This window comes from Trachurus trachurus (genome assembly GCF_905171665.1).
Source record: "Trachurus trachurus genome assembly, chromosome: 6".
In the NCBI taxonomy this organism is placed as follows: Eukaryota; Metazoa; Chordata; class Actinopteri; order Carangiformes; family Carangidae; genus Trachurus; species Trachurus trachurus.
The window spans coordinates 23,831,749-23,848,718 of record NC_139897.1 but is presented as its reverse complement, the minus strand read 5'-3'; the positions used below and the strand labels follow the sequence as shown (position 1 = coordinate 23,848,718).

Sequence of the window (16,970 nt, the reverse complement as noted above, 5' to 3'; positions counted from 1 at the left end):
GTTGAATCTTTTTATTATTCTCGTTTCAAACAGTGTATTGTAGGAAAGTCAAGGTACAAAGTGTCGTGGTTGGGACCTTATGACATCCATCCTGCTCTGTACTTTTAACGGTTTCCCTTTGAAAGCAGGCACACTTTGAGTCTGTGGGTATTACAATGTGTAATACCGACACATACATGGAAACATCCCTTCTGCATCAAAGAAGATGGTGTCTGTCCAGTGCCATATTCTAAGAGCCATTCATGAATTCTTATGATGATGAAACCCCAATTCCTCAATGTTTAAGAATATTTGGATTGTGTGCTTTTTGTTAGCTTTCTATTTTAATCCAGCCAAGGGGATATCCCACCACACCAGTTTACCCACAACTTCCTCCTTACCATTTATAGGTGACAGACGACATGGTGATATATTCCTGCAAAAACGTCACCTCATACAATTAGTCGAGTGTGTATTTAAACCTTTTTGTTTTCGGTACTTCAAATCTTTATGCGAAAGGATGACGTTTTGATTGTTGAAGAGCTGATTGTTGCTTTTAACACTTCACAGTGAAATACGACCTCTACCCTAGCAAGGAGAGCGTAGTAGAGATCATATCCTAACGAGACAAACAGTGACAGGTTCACACAAGCCTTCTGAAGTTTCCCCATCTAGCAAACTCAACCATACATTTTCATTAAAGGGAAGACTGAATTCACACGCTGCAGTTACATTCCTCCTTCACTCCTCATCTGGAGTAATACTGCTCACTTTGGCATGGTTAAGTATAAGCAGTGGCCGACACGTTCCTCTTCAATGCAAACAAGTTGTAGTGCAGTTCACACAAGGACTTCAATATAGCCAAGCTGCCCCCCTCCCTTCCCTCCAAAAAACTGAAGATATCGTTAAAACAAAAAAACTTCACAATATTGTCAGATTGACACAGTGGTTGTGGTAAAAGAATAACTCTGGACCCTGATGTGCCGTGCAGCAGCAGTACTGTCCTTTGGGAAACATTCAAATACTTCAATCCATCCTTTGACAACATTTTTCATCTCTCAAATCTCTTCAAATCCTGTTTGCGACATGAAAATAAGGAACTTAAATCAAATCGTGTATGTCCGTTTTGTTTTTGCTACAATAAGTGTTTCGACACTGATAAAAGAAAAAAAAAAAATCTGATCACTGGTTTCATTTCCATATTTGCACCACATTGTACATTTGGTTTGTTTATCAGAGGATGTATCAGAACAACTCATCACAGTTACAGGGGGCGGAAAATGTGAAGAGATGCTGCTTTGTTGCATAGAAAGCGAGGGGGAGCAAGAAAACCTGAATTCACACAGCGAGAGTAAATGTAGAGGTTTTCTCCAGCTAACAAGTGTCGTCACTGGATTTTTCCATGTAGCTAACACTGACTCAAATGGCGCACAACAACCCCAACAGTAAAAGCCACGACACAACAGAGGCTAGGACAGGGATGACACACACACACACACACACACACACATTCACACTTTCCAATCAAGGAGATGAAGGACTGGACTCTGGAGTTTGAAGAATTTAAACATAAAGTTCCAAGTAACAAAGAAAATAAGGAAGAGGGTGGAGTGCATTGATTTCCCCCACCTTTCCATGTCTGTACTTGGTGGAGTGAAGCAGTGAGGACTCCTAACAGTATGGTTGCAGATGAGTATGAGGTGAAAGCAGGGCAGGTAAAAAAAAAAAAAAAAATGATCAGCCTCTTTTCATAAAGCCAACACAATTTGGAAGGAGAGTCCCACCATGTGCTTACTATTACAATTTATTTCTACCATAATATCTTGTAACTTGCATCCCCCTGCCCCTGAGAAAGACGCCTTCACTTCACTTTCTCCTGCAGGTTAGCACGCCACATGCTACTGCAACGGCAAAGATCGCCACGGCAGCGCCTCCGTAAAGCAGCGCTGGGAACTCTGACTTTGACTCTGGCTTTTTCTCCGGCTGCGGCTGCGCTGGCGGCTCCTCGGCCGGAGCCTCTACAGCGGGGGCGTCGGCGTCGGCGTCAGCGGCCGGCTGGGCTTCCACCGGCTCTGCCACAGTCTTGGCCTCTACCTGCGGATCCTCCGGCTGATGAGGCACTGCGACGGGCTCCGGCTCCTGTTCCGGTTCTGGTGCTGGTTCGGGTGTGGTGGCTTCAGGCCCTGCTGGCGCCGAGGGGAGTTCCTTGTCTAGAGACGGGGGCGCCGCCGCCTCGGTAGGCACTGGTGGGGTGGCAGCAGCTGGTTCTGGCTCAGGCTCTGGTTGCGCGACAGGAACAGGTAAAGGTGCTAATGCTGCTACGGGTTCTGGCTCAGCTGGAGGCGGTTCGGCGTCTTCGGGGGCCGGGGGAAGCAGCTCTGGCTCCGAGGAGATGAGGGATGGTTCTGCTGACAAGCTCGAAGGCGTCTCTATAACAACCGGCTCCTCTAGCGAGATCAGGGAGGCCGGGGCCGTGGAGTCCGCCTCGGCCGACGCTGGGACAGGCGGAGGAGTCTGGTCCCTGAATTCCTCCCTGAGCTCGGCCAGTTCGCTCTCTGTGCCTAAAACGCTCATCATGCTCTCCTCTATCGCTCCGCCTTCGCCACCTTCCTCCAGCAGCTCGGCCTCCTCGCGCTCCACGTGGACAATGTCCGAGTTTGACGAGTTGTTTTCGCTGCGCTCCTCGGCCAGAGCTACGCCCTCGTTGCTGTCCAGGCTCTTGACGTCTTCGGGATCCATCACACCAACCTGTGCCCAAGACTCGTGGCCGGCCAGAGACACAGGTAAACTTTCTGTCTGCCAGGAGCTCTGCTCGCTGCTGTTGTCTCCAGTGCAGAGGAGCGATGAAGGAGGGCTGAGCTGGTCAAGATGCTGATCCCCTGAGAGGATGTAAATGTCGTTGCTGTCTTCGGCGATGGTCACACCTCGGTCCTCCTCTGACTGAAGCCTGAATATTTCACCCTGGGGACAGACAGGAGCAGAGATGACGTCTTGTGAGCTGGCTATTCTGGTGCAGTGTTAACATAACATATAGAGCATAAAACAGTGGTTCCCAACCTTTTTTGGCTCGTGATCCCATTTTGACATCACAAATTCCTGGTGACCCCGTGATCACGTGCAGTCACATGATTGCGGGCTCATCAGTAATTTGGGATGTCAAATCATGCCGTCAATCAAGATGCGCCAACTCAGATATTTTTATATGCAGCATTTTATTTGAACTCGATTTATATTTGAGAAAGTGAAAGTATAGAATACAGTTGTTTGAGATTGTGTGTGGTGTTTTTAATTTTAAAAAGAATAATAATTGGTTAAAAAAAAAAATGTATCAGTAATTTTTTTAATCAGACATTTCAGGTGACCCGATTTGAATTCCAGGTGACTCCAGATGGGGTCCCGACCCCAAGGTTGAAAAACACTGGCATAGAAACAGAAAACAGATGCAATCACTCACGTAAGTGCCATTATATTTATATTCATCAACTGACAATAATCAAATGAACACTTATGGGTTGACTGTGTAAAATGTTTGCATTCATTGCATTGCTTCAGTCCTTATGTTGGCCTTTTGTGCCACCTAGTGGTAAGCAGCTGCAACTCCACAGTGGATCAAGTACCTCTAATACTTTCCCATTATGTAACGGGTATATTATGATCATGTGGGTATGAGTAACTGACACAGAGGTCAGCCTGCTCATGCAAAACACATGCAAGTTAACCCAATCAAACACAAAGGTCTGCTGAGCTGAGTTCACATTTGACCTCATAATATTAAAAAGGTCAAACTCATTTCCAAAGCTGCATCGCCCTCACATAACTGCCAGGTCTTTCTGTTTTGCTCAGCGTGCAGGGATGTGCTGCAGGATCTACAGTATGTGGCTTTAATATAGGCCAATGACTCTGCACAATGAGCGCTAAAGAGCAAGGTGCATAATGGCATCAATATCTCCAGGGCACACAGCTGGATGAATAAAGAGGTTAATATGATGTTGTTAGTTCACTTTTATCCTGTCCAAGAGTAGGATCCAATGCAGTAACAGATCCTTCGACTTCCCCATGTGTCACCCTTTTCTCTAGGTGTTCATATTCTGTGCTAGCATGTCTACATCTAGTAAACAGCACATTCTTCATTACTGACTTATCGCACAAGTCAATTCATCATCTGGAGACCACGGGTGTCCGTGCTAACGGTCATGGGCCGAGAGCAGCTGCCGTACCAGAACCAGAATATTAACATCTGTCCGAGCAGGTGCATCTAGCAGAGGCATTTACAGATAATGAACTGGGCTCGACTAGGCTCAAGTTAAATTTGGATATGTCACAAGCAGCTTCCCTGCTGTACTGCCGTGCATGTCGGGTAGGTGTGACACAAACAGATGAGATTCAAAGAGACAGTGGCAACAGACGTGTTTGTCTAACAGGGAGGGTGAGAGTTTGTGTGAGAGCAGCAGACGGAAAGGTCCTGACAGCAGAGGCCGGCTCCAAAGACAACACTCTCATTCGGCATGAATAGGACATAATGTCCTTTACAGCTGCCAATTTGCATGTGATCAACACCAGAGGCAACTTCTGAGGAAGCATATGTAAACTAGTAATGACCTAAAGATGATATTTCTTTTCATGACGCAGCTAAAGTGAACGCAGCTATGAACAGTGAAGGTTATTTTCCTTACAAGGACACTCGGTGTGGCGCAAAGCAGCTGCATCCTGGGATGCAGGAGAGAGATTAAATCTAACAGCGCTCCATCGTTATCCAACATTCGCTTTCTCCATAAGCTGATTTGCATGTGGGAGAGCAAGAGTGTTTCACAAAACCCTCAGGAAACAGCTTCCCCATCAGCAGGACACAGCGGGACACAACCGGACAGAACGGGGTTGCCACGTGGTAGAAAATCCACATGCAAAGGTTGCTAATGGCACAGACCACTGAAGATCAATCCCTCTGCATTTAAGGCCCTAATGCTACAGAATTGTCACTTGTATAAAATCTGAATTGACATGTAAACCTCAGAGGGTAGCTGGTGCCACAGTAGAGATCTAAATGCCATTCATGAATAACACTAACTGGGTGTGTCAGCACAGGCTCAAGCTGAAAATGATTTATTCCATAACTTTAGGGAGTTTAGTGCTGGCTTGTCATACACAGCTTGAAGCATGACGATTAAGGTAAACAGGAGAATCTAAGCAGATGCAGTCAAATGTATTAAGCAAAATAACAAAATAATTTATGATAAACAGCGATTCCTGCAAACTCGCATTCTCTTTCTGCAGTGTTGTGGCAGAAAGAGGTGGATCTGGACCTGTGCCTCGACCAACTGATTCCTCTTTTGATCCACCTCTTTCTGCCACAACAGCAGCAAAAACTGAACACAGAGAACAAACTATAAAAGAAAAACACACCTGAGACGTCCTTCCACTCTGAATTTGCTCTGTGTTTGTTCCTGCTTGAGTGTTCCATGTTGTTATGAAACACACTAGGTTTTTGAGAAGTGTTGTCAGGCGTGTTTCACCGATCTCCACCCTCGCCCCGAGGAAAACACGGACTCTATAAGACAAGCCTGCATTCCTGCGGTAGAGGCAAGGTGTACAGTTGTACCAACGTTTCACTGTGCTGATCTCAAACTGCCCCTGGTGGTAGCGAGGCGACACAGTCGCTGCCCCAAAGAAACTACAAAAACTGAAAAGAGTCGCAGCATTTTTGAGACTTGTTACAAGTCCTTGTTATATTGACACATGACTCCCACTTACGGTCAACATGCTGCATCCACTTGCAAATCCAACCGTCAGATGTGGTTTGTTACCTAAACCACAGTTTCCACATCGTCACGGTTTCAAACTATCCTCTTTAGTATCTCAAACCTGTGGGAACTGGTGACATTTTTTTAATTCTGTGATTATTCAGATCAGTGTAATGTTCACAGGCCTGTTTGTGTGCGCTCGACATTTATGAGGAGGATTACATCATCACTGCTCCTAATGGACAAACACTGCAAGAGGTCACACAGCAGTGGACTGCCACCCAGGACTGAGAGGGACTGCTGGACTGCTCATCAGCATCCACTGGTACTGTGAATCTAATTTCATGAAAAAGATCTCAGCTGGCTGCGGGTTACTGAACCAACTTGTTGATATTATGCAGCGGCGCCGGCTATGCAAACTGAAATTTAAGAAATTCCACCACAACCAAACAAAGAGGTTTTACATATTTCAGTGGAAAATCATCTTCATAGTTAAATAGTGCTCACATCTCCAGCAACCCAGAACAGTAAAACTTTATGGGCGAACAAACACCATCACTATCAAACCCACAAATAAAATCTATTTTAAAAAACACATTAAAAAAATCTGTTTCTCCAAGAGTATGTTTGTAGTTAATGACGGAAAAACAAATATTCCTCTGCACTTATTTCTGTTTTATCATTGTGTTTAGGCAAAATATATCACATTTGTTTCTTACTTGTTAGATGTTGCCTGTAGTATAAAACAGTGCAACATGAAGGATGACTATTTTGACAACTTGAGTTTGTGTTGATGCAGCCTGACAACTCTGGGAGAGCCTTGGGCTAATTCCCTTTCATACAGATGCCATAGCCCCGTGCTGTGTGGAACTACAAAACCTGCATCAGTAAATATTGGTTTTTGGCCCGTCATCATTAACAATGTTGTGGCAGCAGTGAGACTCACGGACAGACAGGAGGGATGGAGAGAAATGGACGACTGCCCTGTTTAAACCCTGGCAGTCAGCCAGCATGTTGATGCTGTAGCAAGTTTTTTATTCAACAAGCTACAAGTGGGCCAGTCCAGCCCCTGGTGATGGTGTTTTTAGAGGATTATAAGAGTTATTTTTGGGGCTTCCTCAGCCTGCTCAGGCACTCTGCTCTAGTCTGGTCTCATGTCTGTGCAGTGGCACAGTGATGCACATTATTTCACCCTGGAGCAGCTGAGAGCGTGCTTACGTAACACGGGGGGCAGCACTGTTACACTGTACAGCATGATGTGCCCTGACGCAGCCCAGGCTGGAACCCTTACAGCACCTTGTCCTTAAAATATCATCACCGCAACTTCACTGTTTCTACCCAGCAGCAGCAGCAGCAGCAGCAGCAGCAGCAGCAGCAGCAGCAGCAATTGCCGACAGAAAACTAAAGGCCTCTTGAGATTACTTTATTGCCCTTGTGAGATCTTCTGCTTTTACTGCAGCATATTTGATAATAATTTGATAGTCAAATAAAGCACGCCTTCATTATGCCTTTTCTCTTCGCCCGGAGGTCAGGTGCAGTCGTGTGCAGTGTGCCACAAGCAAACCTCTGGCGTCATTTAATATCACACTCACAGGGACTGTAATACGAAATGGCTGATGTGCGCACTCAGGCCTCACGCAGCACCTCGTGCTATCAGAAGGACAGCTGTCTGACTCCTGAAGGGGACAGGCGGACAGCGGTGACGGCCAGTGGACAGACAGAAGCTACAATGTCTTTCACCATGAAGGTTTTTTTTTTGCACCATCTCCCCCCTTGTCCCTCCCCGGTCGAGCCCTTCTCCTATCTACCCCCCCGGCTGTGCACTGTCTGACGGCTGTTGGTTTTGTTCGTGCCAAATGAAGTGTACACCACATTAGGGTCATGACAATCCTTATTGTAGTCTGGTGTAACTACACAAAAGGCAATGACGAGAGCCACCCAAATCTCGCAAAGGTGCGTCACTTGCGCTGTTCCGTTACAACCACGTCCTGGAAGGGGACAAGACGAATGTAATATCGTCATTTTTAACGATTCAACACAAAAAAGTGACCCGTATTAATCTGGGGAGATCTTTCCTCCACCGTTGCAGAACAAAACCTGGTGAAGGGCGAATAAATAAATCAAAGAAAAATGTCTCCAACCTCTGTCGTCTCTTTCTGACACTTCTTATTTACTAGCGATTAGCATCTGCGGAGAGATAGTTCCCGCTGCACAGTCACTCTTTCTTACACTTGCACATGCACATGAAGATCAATGAGCTCAATCTGTTCCTACGACACCCCAAATAAAACATCCTACCTCAGTGCGAAGTCTTCAAACCACTCGGTTCACACTTGAATGGACAAAGCGCAAGTGAGTCAAGGCAACCAGACAGTCCAGAAGATGGAGTGGAGGTGGACAGCGAGTTGGAGACAAGTGTGCACAGAGGCAGCTGTCAAACTAATGGAGATTTCACTATGCTCTCTCACCGTGCCCAGTGCCCACCCCGTTTCTTGCTCATCTCTCACCCCTCCCCTCCCTCGTATTCCCTCCCTCCCTATCTCCAGTCTCTTCATGCACTCTCTCTCTCTCTCTCCCTCCCTCCTCCTCTCTCTTCATGCCTCCATTGCTGATCCTGTCCCTCATCCGTTCATCCCCTGTGACATAACTGAAAACAAGAATGTGGCTTTGTTTGGAGCCAGTGTACACGTTACATTGCCTGAAAACCAGGCTGAACATCATGACAATGAGGTAATGGCGACGACCGGGGCAGCCGTTAACGTGTTGGGTCACGTGACCGCTCCGTCAGTATGACCCGGTTCATAGGGAGCCATCTGTGACGCAGTGTTCCACTTATTACAGTGCAGGAGATCTGAAGCCGCATCAGTATCATCGCTAAAAAAAACATAATGCTAGGCCAAACAACATTAAAAAGTTGCAGCAAAAGTAGCACAAGAAGAATATGAAAACACAGTAGGTGTGACTGCACCCTGGAGTTACTTTATATCAGAGTGTTCTGCATCAGTCTCAACATGCACAGCTGCACTGCAAGTGCCAAGATGACTGTTCAGCGCCAACTTAATGTTTGAACAAGTTTTTTTTTTTTTTTTATCTTGATTTAATATGCTGGTTTTTCATTATTGCAAAAAAACAGCCACAGAAAAAAACCACCAGGGACACTACAACAATATTACACCATGAGACTCCTAACTGATATTTGTCACTGTAACAACCAGTGAATTAAAATAAGCTCAATAAAATAATCACAAGGTTGACTAAACTGAATATTGTCGGGTTATTTATGTGCATTATCGGTTGAGGATTAATCATAATCACAGATACTTATTCCACTATGACGTACTGTTTAATCTCATGTATTCAGTTATGAGGTTGTTGTAGATTAGAAAAGGGACATGGACTCTGGCCTATGAAATAAACCAGACAATCAGCTCACTGATGCCCCCAACTGGTCATTTAGAAACTGATATTACTATTTTAAGCATTTGTCTGCTTGGTTTGCTCTACATCCCAACTTCCTGATTCACTACCACTGCAAAGTGCAAATAATTGTCATCAATGCAGCTAAGAAGCACCAACTAGTTGCTGCTCTAGATTACACTGAACTTCTATCACCCTTTAGAGCAGGGGTAGGCAACTATATTTGTCGAAGGGCCAGAATTTTTCTCAACAGACACCCCGAGGGCCGGACATTCAAATAGGCCTAGATTGAAATTAAATTCACCTTTTTGCTTAATAATTTGGTTGTTTATATTTTATATTTTTATTTCTCTTGTGCACATCATTTTTTATTTATACACATCTTTGGTGTTTTGTTTTGTATGATATAAAATTTAAAATCTTGACATAGCCCATCATATCATAATTTACATATCATGCTGCTGGAACTTTACACTGCTGGCTTGTATCCTGAGACATGCCCTGTGATTTTCAGTTTAAATATGAAAGGAGGCTGACCATCAGGTCTGTTCTCATGACACAAGTCATTGGTCCAGACACGTGTGTTTCTCTTCTACACACATTCTACATCTCAGAGGCGACGTCTTTCACGGGCTTCCTTCGCCTTTCAAACGAGGCAGAGCTCAGTGGGAAACTTTAGGAGAGACACAGGCCGAAGGCACCGGGACACAACACCGGGGGAGAAGCAGGTCCGTGCAACCGCGTGCAGCTGTGCGCCGCGGACGTGCACGGAAAAACAACTGCGTTGCATCAAATGCGCGCCGCTACAGCTTTTGAGTTGGGAGCGCACATGACGCGCGTCTCCATCTGAACGGCCCCCCATGCATGATGCACACACGAAGCACACACCTTCGTGTCTGCAACAGGCAGGGAAAACCCTGCAGTCCATCCGGCTCCCCAACGGCTGCGGCCGGCTGCAAGGCGTTTCCTTAGCCCAGTGCTGGGGCTCACAGGCTGGAGCACGTGTTTCCGTTTCCCAGCGCATTGACTTACAGGCGCCGTAGGCACAGAGACCGAGAAATACAGTACTTAAACTATTAGAACTCAGTCGCGGGCCACATTGGAAGGTCCGGCGGGCCACATTCGGCCCGCGGGCCGCCTGTTGCCGACCCCTGCTTTAGAGTGTATCACTCACAATGTGCATAGTTTCAAGTATATTTCTACTCTGGAGTCTATTGCTATGTTAGTGTCAGTGAGTATGTTTTGTGATTTCTTTTCTCTAAAAGTTATACTAAATAGTAGCTCCCCTCAATATGCCTAACACAAAAACAGGAAGTGATTTCTGATTTATGGGTAAACCAAGAACAAAATGTACTGGTATGCCTTTACGGTTTCCTCCATCGCGTGCTCAAAACTCACCCATCCCCCTTGCTGAATAATGTAGTCAGTTTCATCTTCCTCTAGCAAGCGCACCCCCAGATGCAACAGAGTTGTCACGGACTGGCCCTCGCTTTGTAAAGCCTGGAGCAGCACCAAAGGCACGACCACCTTGAAAAGAGGGAAGGAAAGAGGAGTAGAGGTTGTGGTTAAGAAGAGTGGAGGCAAAAGGGACAACATAAAGCAGTTGAGTCAGTGTTGCAGCTATGATACATTAGGTACCAACTTTATAAAAAGCCAATAGACTGGCTCACCTTGCTCCAGCCTCCCTGTGTCTGTCTGGAGAGAGTCTCTGTTGTCTCTCTGAATCTCTGATAGTCCAAAGGCCTGAAACACAGAGATGTCACACATAATTTTGTTTTTGTGCTGTAGGTAATTTCTTAGCCCTAAAATGACAGACACCATACCCAGCAACTCAGATTAACATCTTTAATCACTGCACAAAACCTGATTAAATAAGACATATTTGGATGCAAAGACATTGGTGTTCATACCGATCTGTCAGAAAACACAGAGGTTTCACTCATAAATGTGGTTGGATATAAAATGTGTAGCTGTGGTCCTTTGGGGGAATTTTCTCTCAACTATGAATGCTGTTTAAGCTCCACTCACTCACATTTGGAAGTTGCCTTGTGGCCACAAAGCTGCTCTGCTAAAGAATCTCAACCAAAAGCAAATACTTGTACATATTTCAATACAGAGCAAATATCCAACATGTTTGGATTAAGATTATAACTGAGCAGTGTGTGACTATTCCTTCCCCAGTGAGTCCTGTATTTCCAAATGTGTCTGGTTTTGCAAAGCGGAAGCATGTGTGTATACTGACTTAAGAAATTCAGGAGAAAACCGTTTGCACATGAAATCGTGTTGATGAGGGAAAGGTACTCTAGCTACAACCATTGGATGTTAACATCAACTGCGATATACAGTATATTATACATTGCCCATTTGTAAGTAGTAGGATTAATAGGAGTAATGATCTCAAATCAGAGACAACTGATGCTGACAATTCATTATCTGTTCATCTTCACCAGCATGTCTCTGTGAACTAAGACCAATTCCGATTTTCTTTTCTCAAATATGGTCACTGCTTTGCAGAACTAACCCTGTGAGTAGTGTGTGTACAGCTTCTGCCAGGGATGTGTCAAGCTCTCTGGCCACCTGGTCACCCATCGCAGCAAGGCAGTCCTCAATGGAGGTCTCTGGGTTGGCCGGATTGAACACCAGTGATGAGTGGCGGTCGAAGCCTGTCGTTGAAAAAGCTGCAAGCGCACAGACCACAGGACAGAAGGATGAGTGATAACATCACATTTATTCATGCAAAGATATTTTTCAGCCTCACTTCAAAAGACTCTATGAGGGTATTCTGAAAGTTTGGGTTATTTAACTAACTATGGTTCAGTGGGCGGCATGAATGAGTGTCTCAAAGCTTGTGACAAATTAAAGGATACCAGCTGTCAGGAAGTTGAGGAATCCTCTACTTATAAAAAGCGGTCTCACAGCAACCAATAAGTCATTAAGAAAGCTCAGCTCTTCCCCGTTGCACATGAGCGAAGAGGGTGAAGTGAAGTGACGTCCACTCATGCTACTCAGAGAAGCTCTCCACACCATACATGTCTTGTTTCACAGTGACTAACATTTAGATTCTTTTGCATAGACTGAAAATAACAGTTTTAAAACATTGAGGTTTTTGAGTTTGTGGTTCCTTTAATTCATTTTTATTACTGTGCTTAAAACTAATACAGCTGTGGTTTGTGTATATCTGCATATGTACTTAAAAGGCTAGACAAAGTAATATTGTTGTTATTACTAAACCTTTTATGGACTGCATAAAGATAATTAATAGTACCGATACTCGTGTTTTGTGTGTGTGTGTGTGAACTTACAACCAGCGACTTCATCTTCCAGATGCCTCAGTTCTTCATCTATCTGCCTTTTTATCGTTACAGTCCTCTCCCTGTCAAACTGGCCATCCCCTGAAAGACAGATACATAACACATGATCCAATTTTCTCCCTCTGTCTAACTCCCTTTTATCTTTCACCCACACATGCAGAAGCACACAAGCTGACTCTTCACAAATGCCAAACACAAAATATTATGCAAAACTGCAAACGCACGCAAGTCTCTATTGAAAGGCAAACTTGAAAATTAAAAGTTGCAGAGACTTTAAGTGTGCATTGTACAGCTGTGCCGTTTAGGTCTAAAATACATCAAGTAAGAAGAAATATGGGCCCTGACTTGATATCGGCAGGCATCCAATATTTTCCTATTCCTTGACTTCAGCATAATGATGAGCCAGACAGTGACGCCTGCACACTTAACCTGACTAAATAAGTTGAGTTTGGCAAACGAAGCAGTTGTGCATATACAAACGCAGTCTTCCCTGGAGGGGGAGAAAATGTTTGCAGGTTAATAATGAGAGTCCTGGGGGAGAGCGCTCACCAGCGTTGATGAGGTACTGACAACAGGGACGGCAGACTGACGGAGTAAAGTCATGTTGCACACCCATAGAAAATCTTAGTTAAATACATTTAAACAAGCATGACCAACGATTCAACAATAGTCTTCATCAGTGTACAAACATGTACAACATTTGTACCCTGATGAAGACTTATTGTTGAAACGTTGGTCGTGCTTGTTTAAATTTATTAAATTAAGATTTTCTACAACATCAAAGGCTACAAGTGTGCGACATCACTTTACTCCGTAGTCTGCAGGTTAATAGTAATACTCTTTACAAGTCATTCCTCTTCTCTTCCTCCTCAGCATGAAGTCGTTCAACTCCAAAGAAAAAGTTGAGCTCTGTCATCGAGTGCCTTCAAGCCACCAGTGCAGACCTTATGCTGAAGGCTGAGCTTTCATATTCACATAAAACCTAACATGAATGCAGCCATTAAGACAGAAAAATAAAATCCTCCAGTCATTTGATAAGGATGGGGATCACACTGCCTTTTTACATGCTCAAACCAAGGACATTGATTGTTTCCAACTGTGGTGGAATGTGGACTCTATTAGTTCTATTGGTTTGAGATCTCAGCTAAACTGGTGACAAGCAGCCAACAGTGACGAAAGACAATTGCAATTGAAATATCTCTCTCCACACTGATTCAACAAATGGGAAATTAAATACAAATGTTTGCCAACAAGAGGAGAGTTAACCCCTTTCCCACTCTCTCTCCCTCTCTCTTTCTCTCGCTCGCTCGGGGTCTCTTTGCTGCAGCTCATACATGAACACCCTTAGGACCAGTGTTGGTTTTTCCTGGGCTCGGTGCTGTTTCAGCATTCAGCCAGACAGCTAGCCGGCCAACTATTTCGCTTTGGTCCATTGGCGTGTGAGTAATCCTACGGTGATTACACATGACAGGCTGTCAGAAATTGGACCGGGTCAAGCGGAAAGCAGGGATCAGCCACTCATCTGCCCTTCTCCACCCATTCTAAGCATGCACACAACAATAAAGACAGACAGGAAATATAGAGAACTTCCCCTCTGTCTTTCTGTTTTTTTGTTTGCTTATAATGCTGTTGCTTTTTCCCCCCTCAGCTTGCTCTGCTCTTCATCCTGAGAAAGAGGGAGTGACAAGCCTGGCCTAAAATCCAGCAGGGCTGTCATACAGTCCAACTGTCATGTCTCTTCATGTCTTCAGTGAGATTTATTTTGCCACTAACATGCTGTGGCCATAGCTTTATGGCAGAAATGAAGACTTATAACATGCCAATGGCAAGTATGGGATTTTGTTTCATACATCGTTGCTCTAACAGCACCCCACAAAGAGTTACAATTACAGTATTACAATTGTCTCTTATGCACAACTATAACAAATAAATGTAAAAAATGTTTTTTAAACTACTTTTCCTTTTGAATGCTCGGCACACAAGGAACAAGATGGAAAACAGGAATGCTGCAAACCCTCAGGCCATGGCACAAGGTTGCTATAAAACCCTCTGTAAAGCCCGGCCAGTCCTCAGCTACTCTGAGCAACAACATATTGGAATGATTGTAACTAAGCTTAGGTGCGTTGGTTTACAAGCACTGGCTACTTCATTAATGTCATGTTTAGATGGGCATAGTCTCTAAATGTGTTTTTAAGCCAATGTTAGAGAAGGCTAAATTAAGCTGGTAAACAGGTGCCAACCTGCCAACACACCCAGAATATTTTGTCCGTTACTACCATGTGTGCATCTGCACACACAACTCTATTTGTGTACCATGTAAATCCAAAAGTGTAAGGGTCGCCCTATATGCGTCAGAACAAATGACAACCACAAGTGGAAAGTTTTTCTTCTTACCTTCAGCTGTGGTTAGTGTGTGTGATCTAACAGGAGGCATTCTCAGGTAGTTGAGGACAATGTACTTAGTTTCATAATGAAAACCCTCAGGCACAACGGCGGTGGTGGAGGCAGAGGTGGTGGAGCCCGAGGTAGCCATTGAACGGACTTATGTCAGACCCTCAGGCACATTAATTCTTACAGTCAAAGCTGGACGTCTCACCTGAGGAAAATGACAGTGAGAGGAAGAATAATGAGTTCCTACTGTGACAATCAATGCAGACTGCAGCAGCCAATCCTGGCAAAGACACTCATTAACAAAGAAACGAGGAAATCCATGTCAGACTTCCACTATAAATCACAATGACATGTGTTGTTTAACTGTAAAAACAGCTGTTGCATGTATGACATATACTCAAGTGTCACAATGCCCTGTGCTCATTATGTAAGGTAGACATGCTCCCCTGTCTGACACATGGTCCTTAATTGTATTTTCTGGTGCCTTTGGGACAGAGGGAGAAAGGCACACATCGATAGTACTATAGTTGGTACTTTTTATAACCACATCATCAAACAAATTACAACTTACATGACACACGTGGCGGGCAGAGAGGCGTGAATAAATCCTTCAATGACAGTGACAACAAGTGTTTAGTAAAAATTTAGATATCCCTCTACTACACTACTTAAATCTTGTTTACGTGCACTAGTGACTCGGTCCAATGTGAAATAAAAACCAAGCTTTTGCCTCACACCGTCCTCCAGAGGTGATGTGCCACCATGTGGACCAAAAGTTTCGATTAGAGACAAGTTTGCCATATTTAAGAGAAACTTCCGTTTTGCACTACCAAAATAAAACTAACTTGCTAAACCGACGCAGCGTCAGAACTGTTTAAATACCCAAGTTACAATGTTCAAATAAAAAATACGACAACGAGATTATTATAAAGAACGTATCTAAATATAAATATCATTCAATTTTCTGAGCATGACAGAATGGCTCTAGCTAGCTACCGTCATACAATCATATTAATTCAATACAGTACACATAGCTCATTAGCTAATTGAAATTGTGAAATTAGAAAATGGTTTGCTACTCTTGAGAAGTCCGTGTTAGGTAAAAACGAGTGGTTGCTGCTGAAGCACCTCAGCACACACATGCAAGCTATATAGCTAGCTTTATCGGTACACGTTTTTTAGTGGCTATTTTCGAAGACGCAAAACTTAATTTGAGTTTTAAGTCCAGTTTAGGTCGAGTTTTCTTACCGTCCTTGTCCAAAGGCAACCAGGTGCTGACAGACGACAGGTTGAGGGGAGAACAATGCGACAGTCCCCTGCAGCAGCAGCAGCAGCAGCAGCAGTAGTAGTAGCTGTAGAGGGCAGACCACCACTGGCAGGCAGGGAGCAGCACTAGCACTAGTACACGGTGTGCTTTGGAAACTACTAACACAAGCTAGTCAGACGAATATAACACAAACCTTCCTGCCAAAACCTTCAAAATAACACTCTCAGTCCTAATTAATTAACGGTCACGGTTGTTTTTTTGTTTGTTTTGTATGTTTGTTTGTTTTTGTTCGACCATTTTGAAGCGATAATAAACTTACAGTGAGAGTGCGCGACGTAATGAGCAAACGTTAATTAAATTTGCCAGCGGAAGCGTATCCCAGCAACCGCAAGTGTGTGACGTAGGTTAATTATGTCTGACAAGACGAAATGTTACGTGTGACCTCTCCTAACTGAAAATAGTTGATAACCTTCAATACAATTTACAGATATTAAAAAATAATGGTCTGCTGCTCTCACGCACAATCAATTAATAGAAATCAACATGAAATAATAGGTTTGATAAAAGATAAACTATAAATATATCATAAAAAGTGACTCAATTCTCCAGCTCAAAGTGCTCAATTCACCATAAAGTGCCATATTATAATGGCAAAAAGAAATTAAACGTGTGGAAAATAGTACATTGATAACCCTAAATAACAATTACAGTTATTCAACTCTCTAACCATATTATGAAATAATTTTATTAATCTGAAATTGTCACCATAGTGTGTGTCCACCAGGTGTCCACATGACATTAAAAAAAATGAGAGGGGAGGGGCGCTAATCTGTTCCCTTATCCTGAAAAGGACTGGATCTGTTGAAT

At 44.0% G+C, this 16,970-nt stretch overlaps 1 protein-coding gene across 2 annotated transcripts; it reads right to left on the bottom strand.

The window, feature by feature from the left end:
• Nucleotides 1-25: 25 nt before the first annotated feature.
• Nucleotides 26-16,237, bottom strand: bcl2l13 (BCL2 like 13). 2 transcript variants are annotated; one of them, XM_083973610.1, is made up of 8 exons: nucleotides 16,085-16,207; nucleotides 15,408-15,444; nucleotides 14,840-15,041; nucleotides 12,437-12,526; nucleotides 11,656-11,812; nucleotides 10,805-10,877; nucleotides 10,533-10,661; nucleotides 26-2,940 (listed from the first exon to the last, which is right to left on the bottom strand). In XM_083973610.1, the coding sequence occupies exons 3-8, from the start codon at nucleotides 14,976-14,978 to the stop codon at nucleotides 1,846-1,848; spliced, it is 1,683 nt and encodes a 560-aa protein (XP_083829736.1). In that variant the 5' UTR covers nucleotides 14,979-15,041; nucleotides 15,408-15,444; nucleotides 16,085-16,207; the 3' UTR covers nucleotides 26-1,845. The 2 variants fall into 2 exon arrangements, with proteins under 2 accessions (XP_083829736.1, XP_083829735.1); XM_083973609.1 differs by lacking the exon at nucleotides 15,408-15,444 and having other exon boundaries at nucleotides 16,085-16,237.
• Between the last annotated feature and the right edge of the window lie 733 nt (nucleotides 16,238-16,970).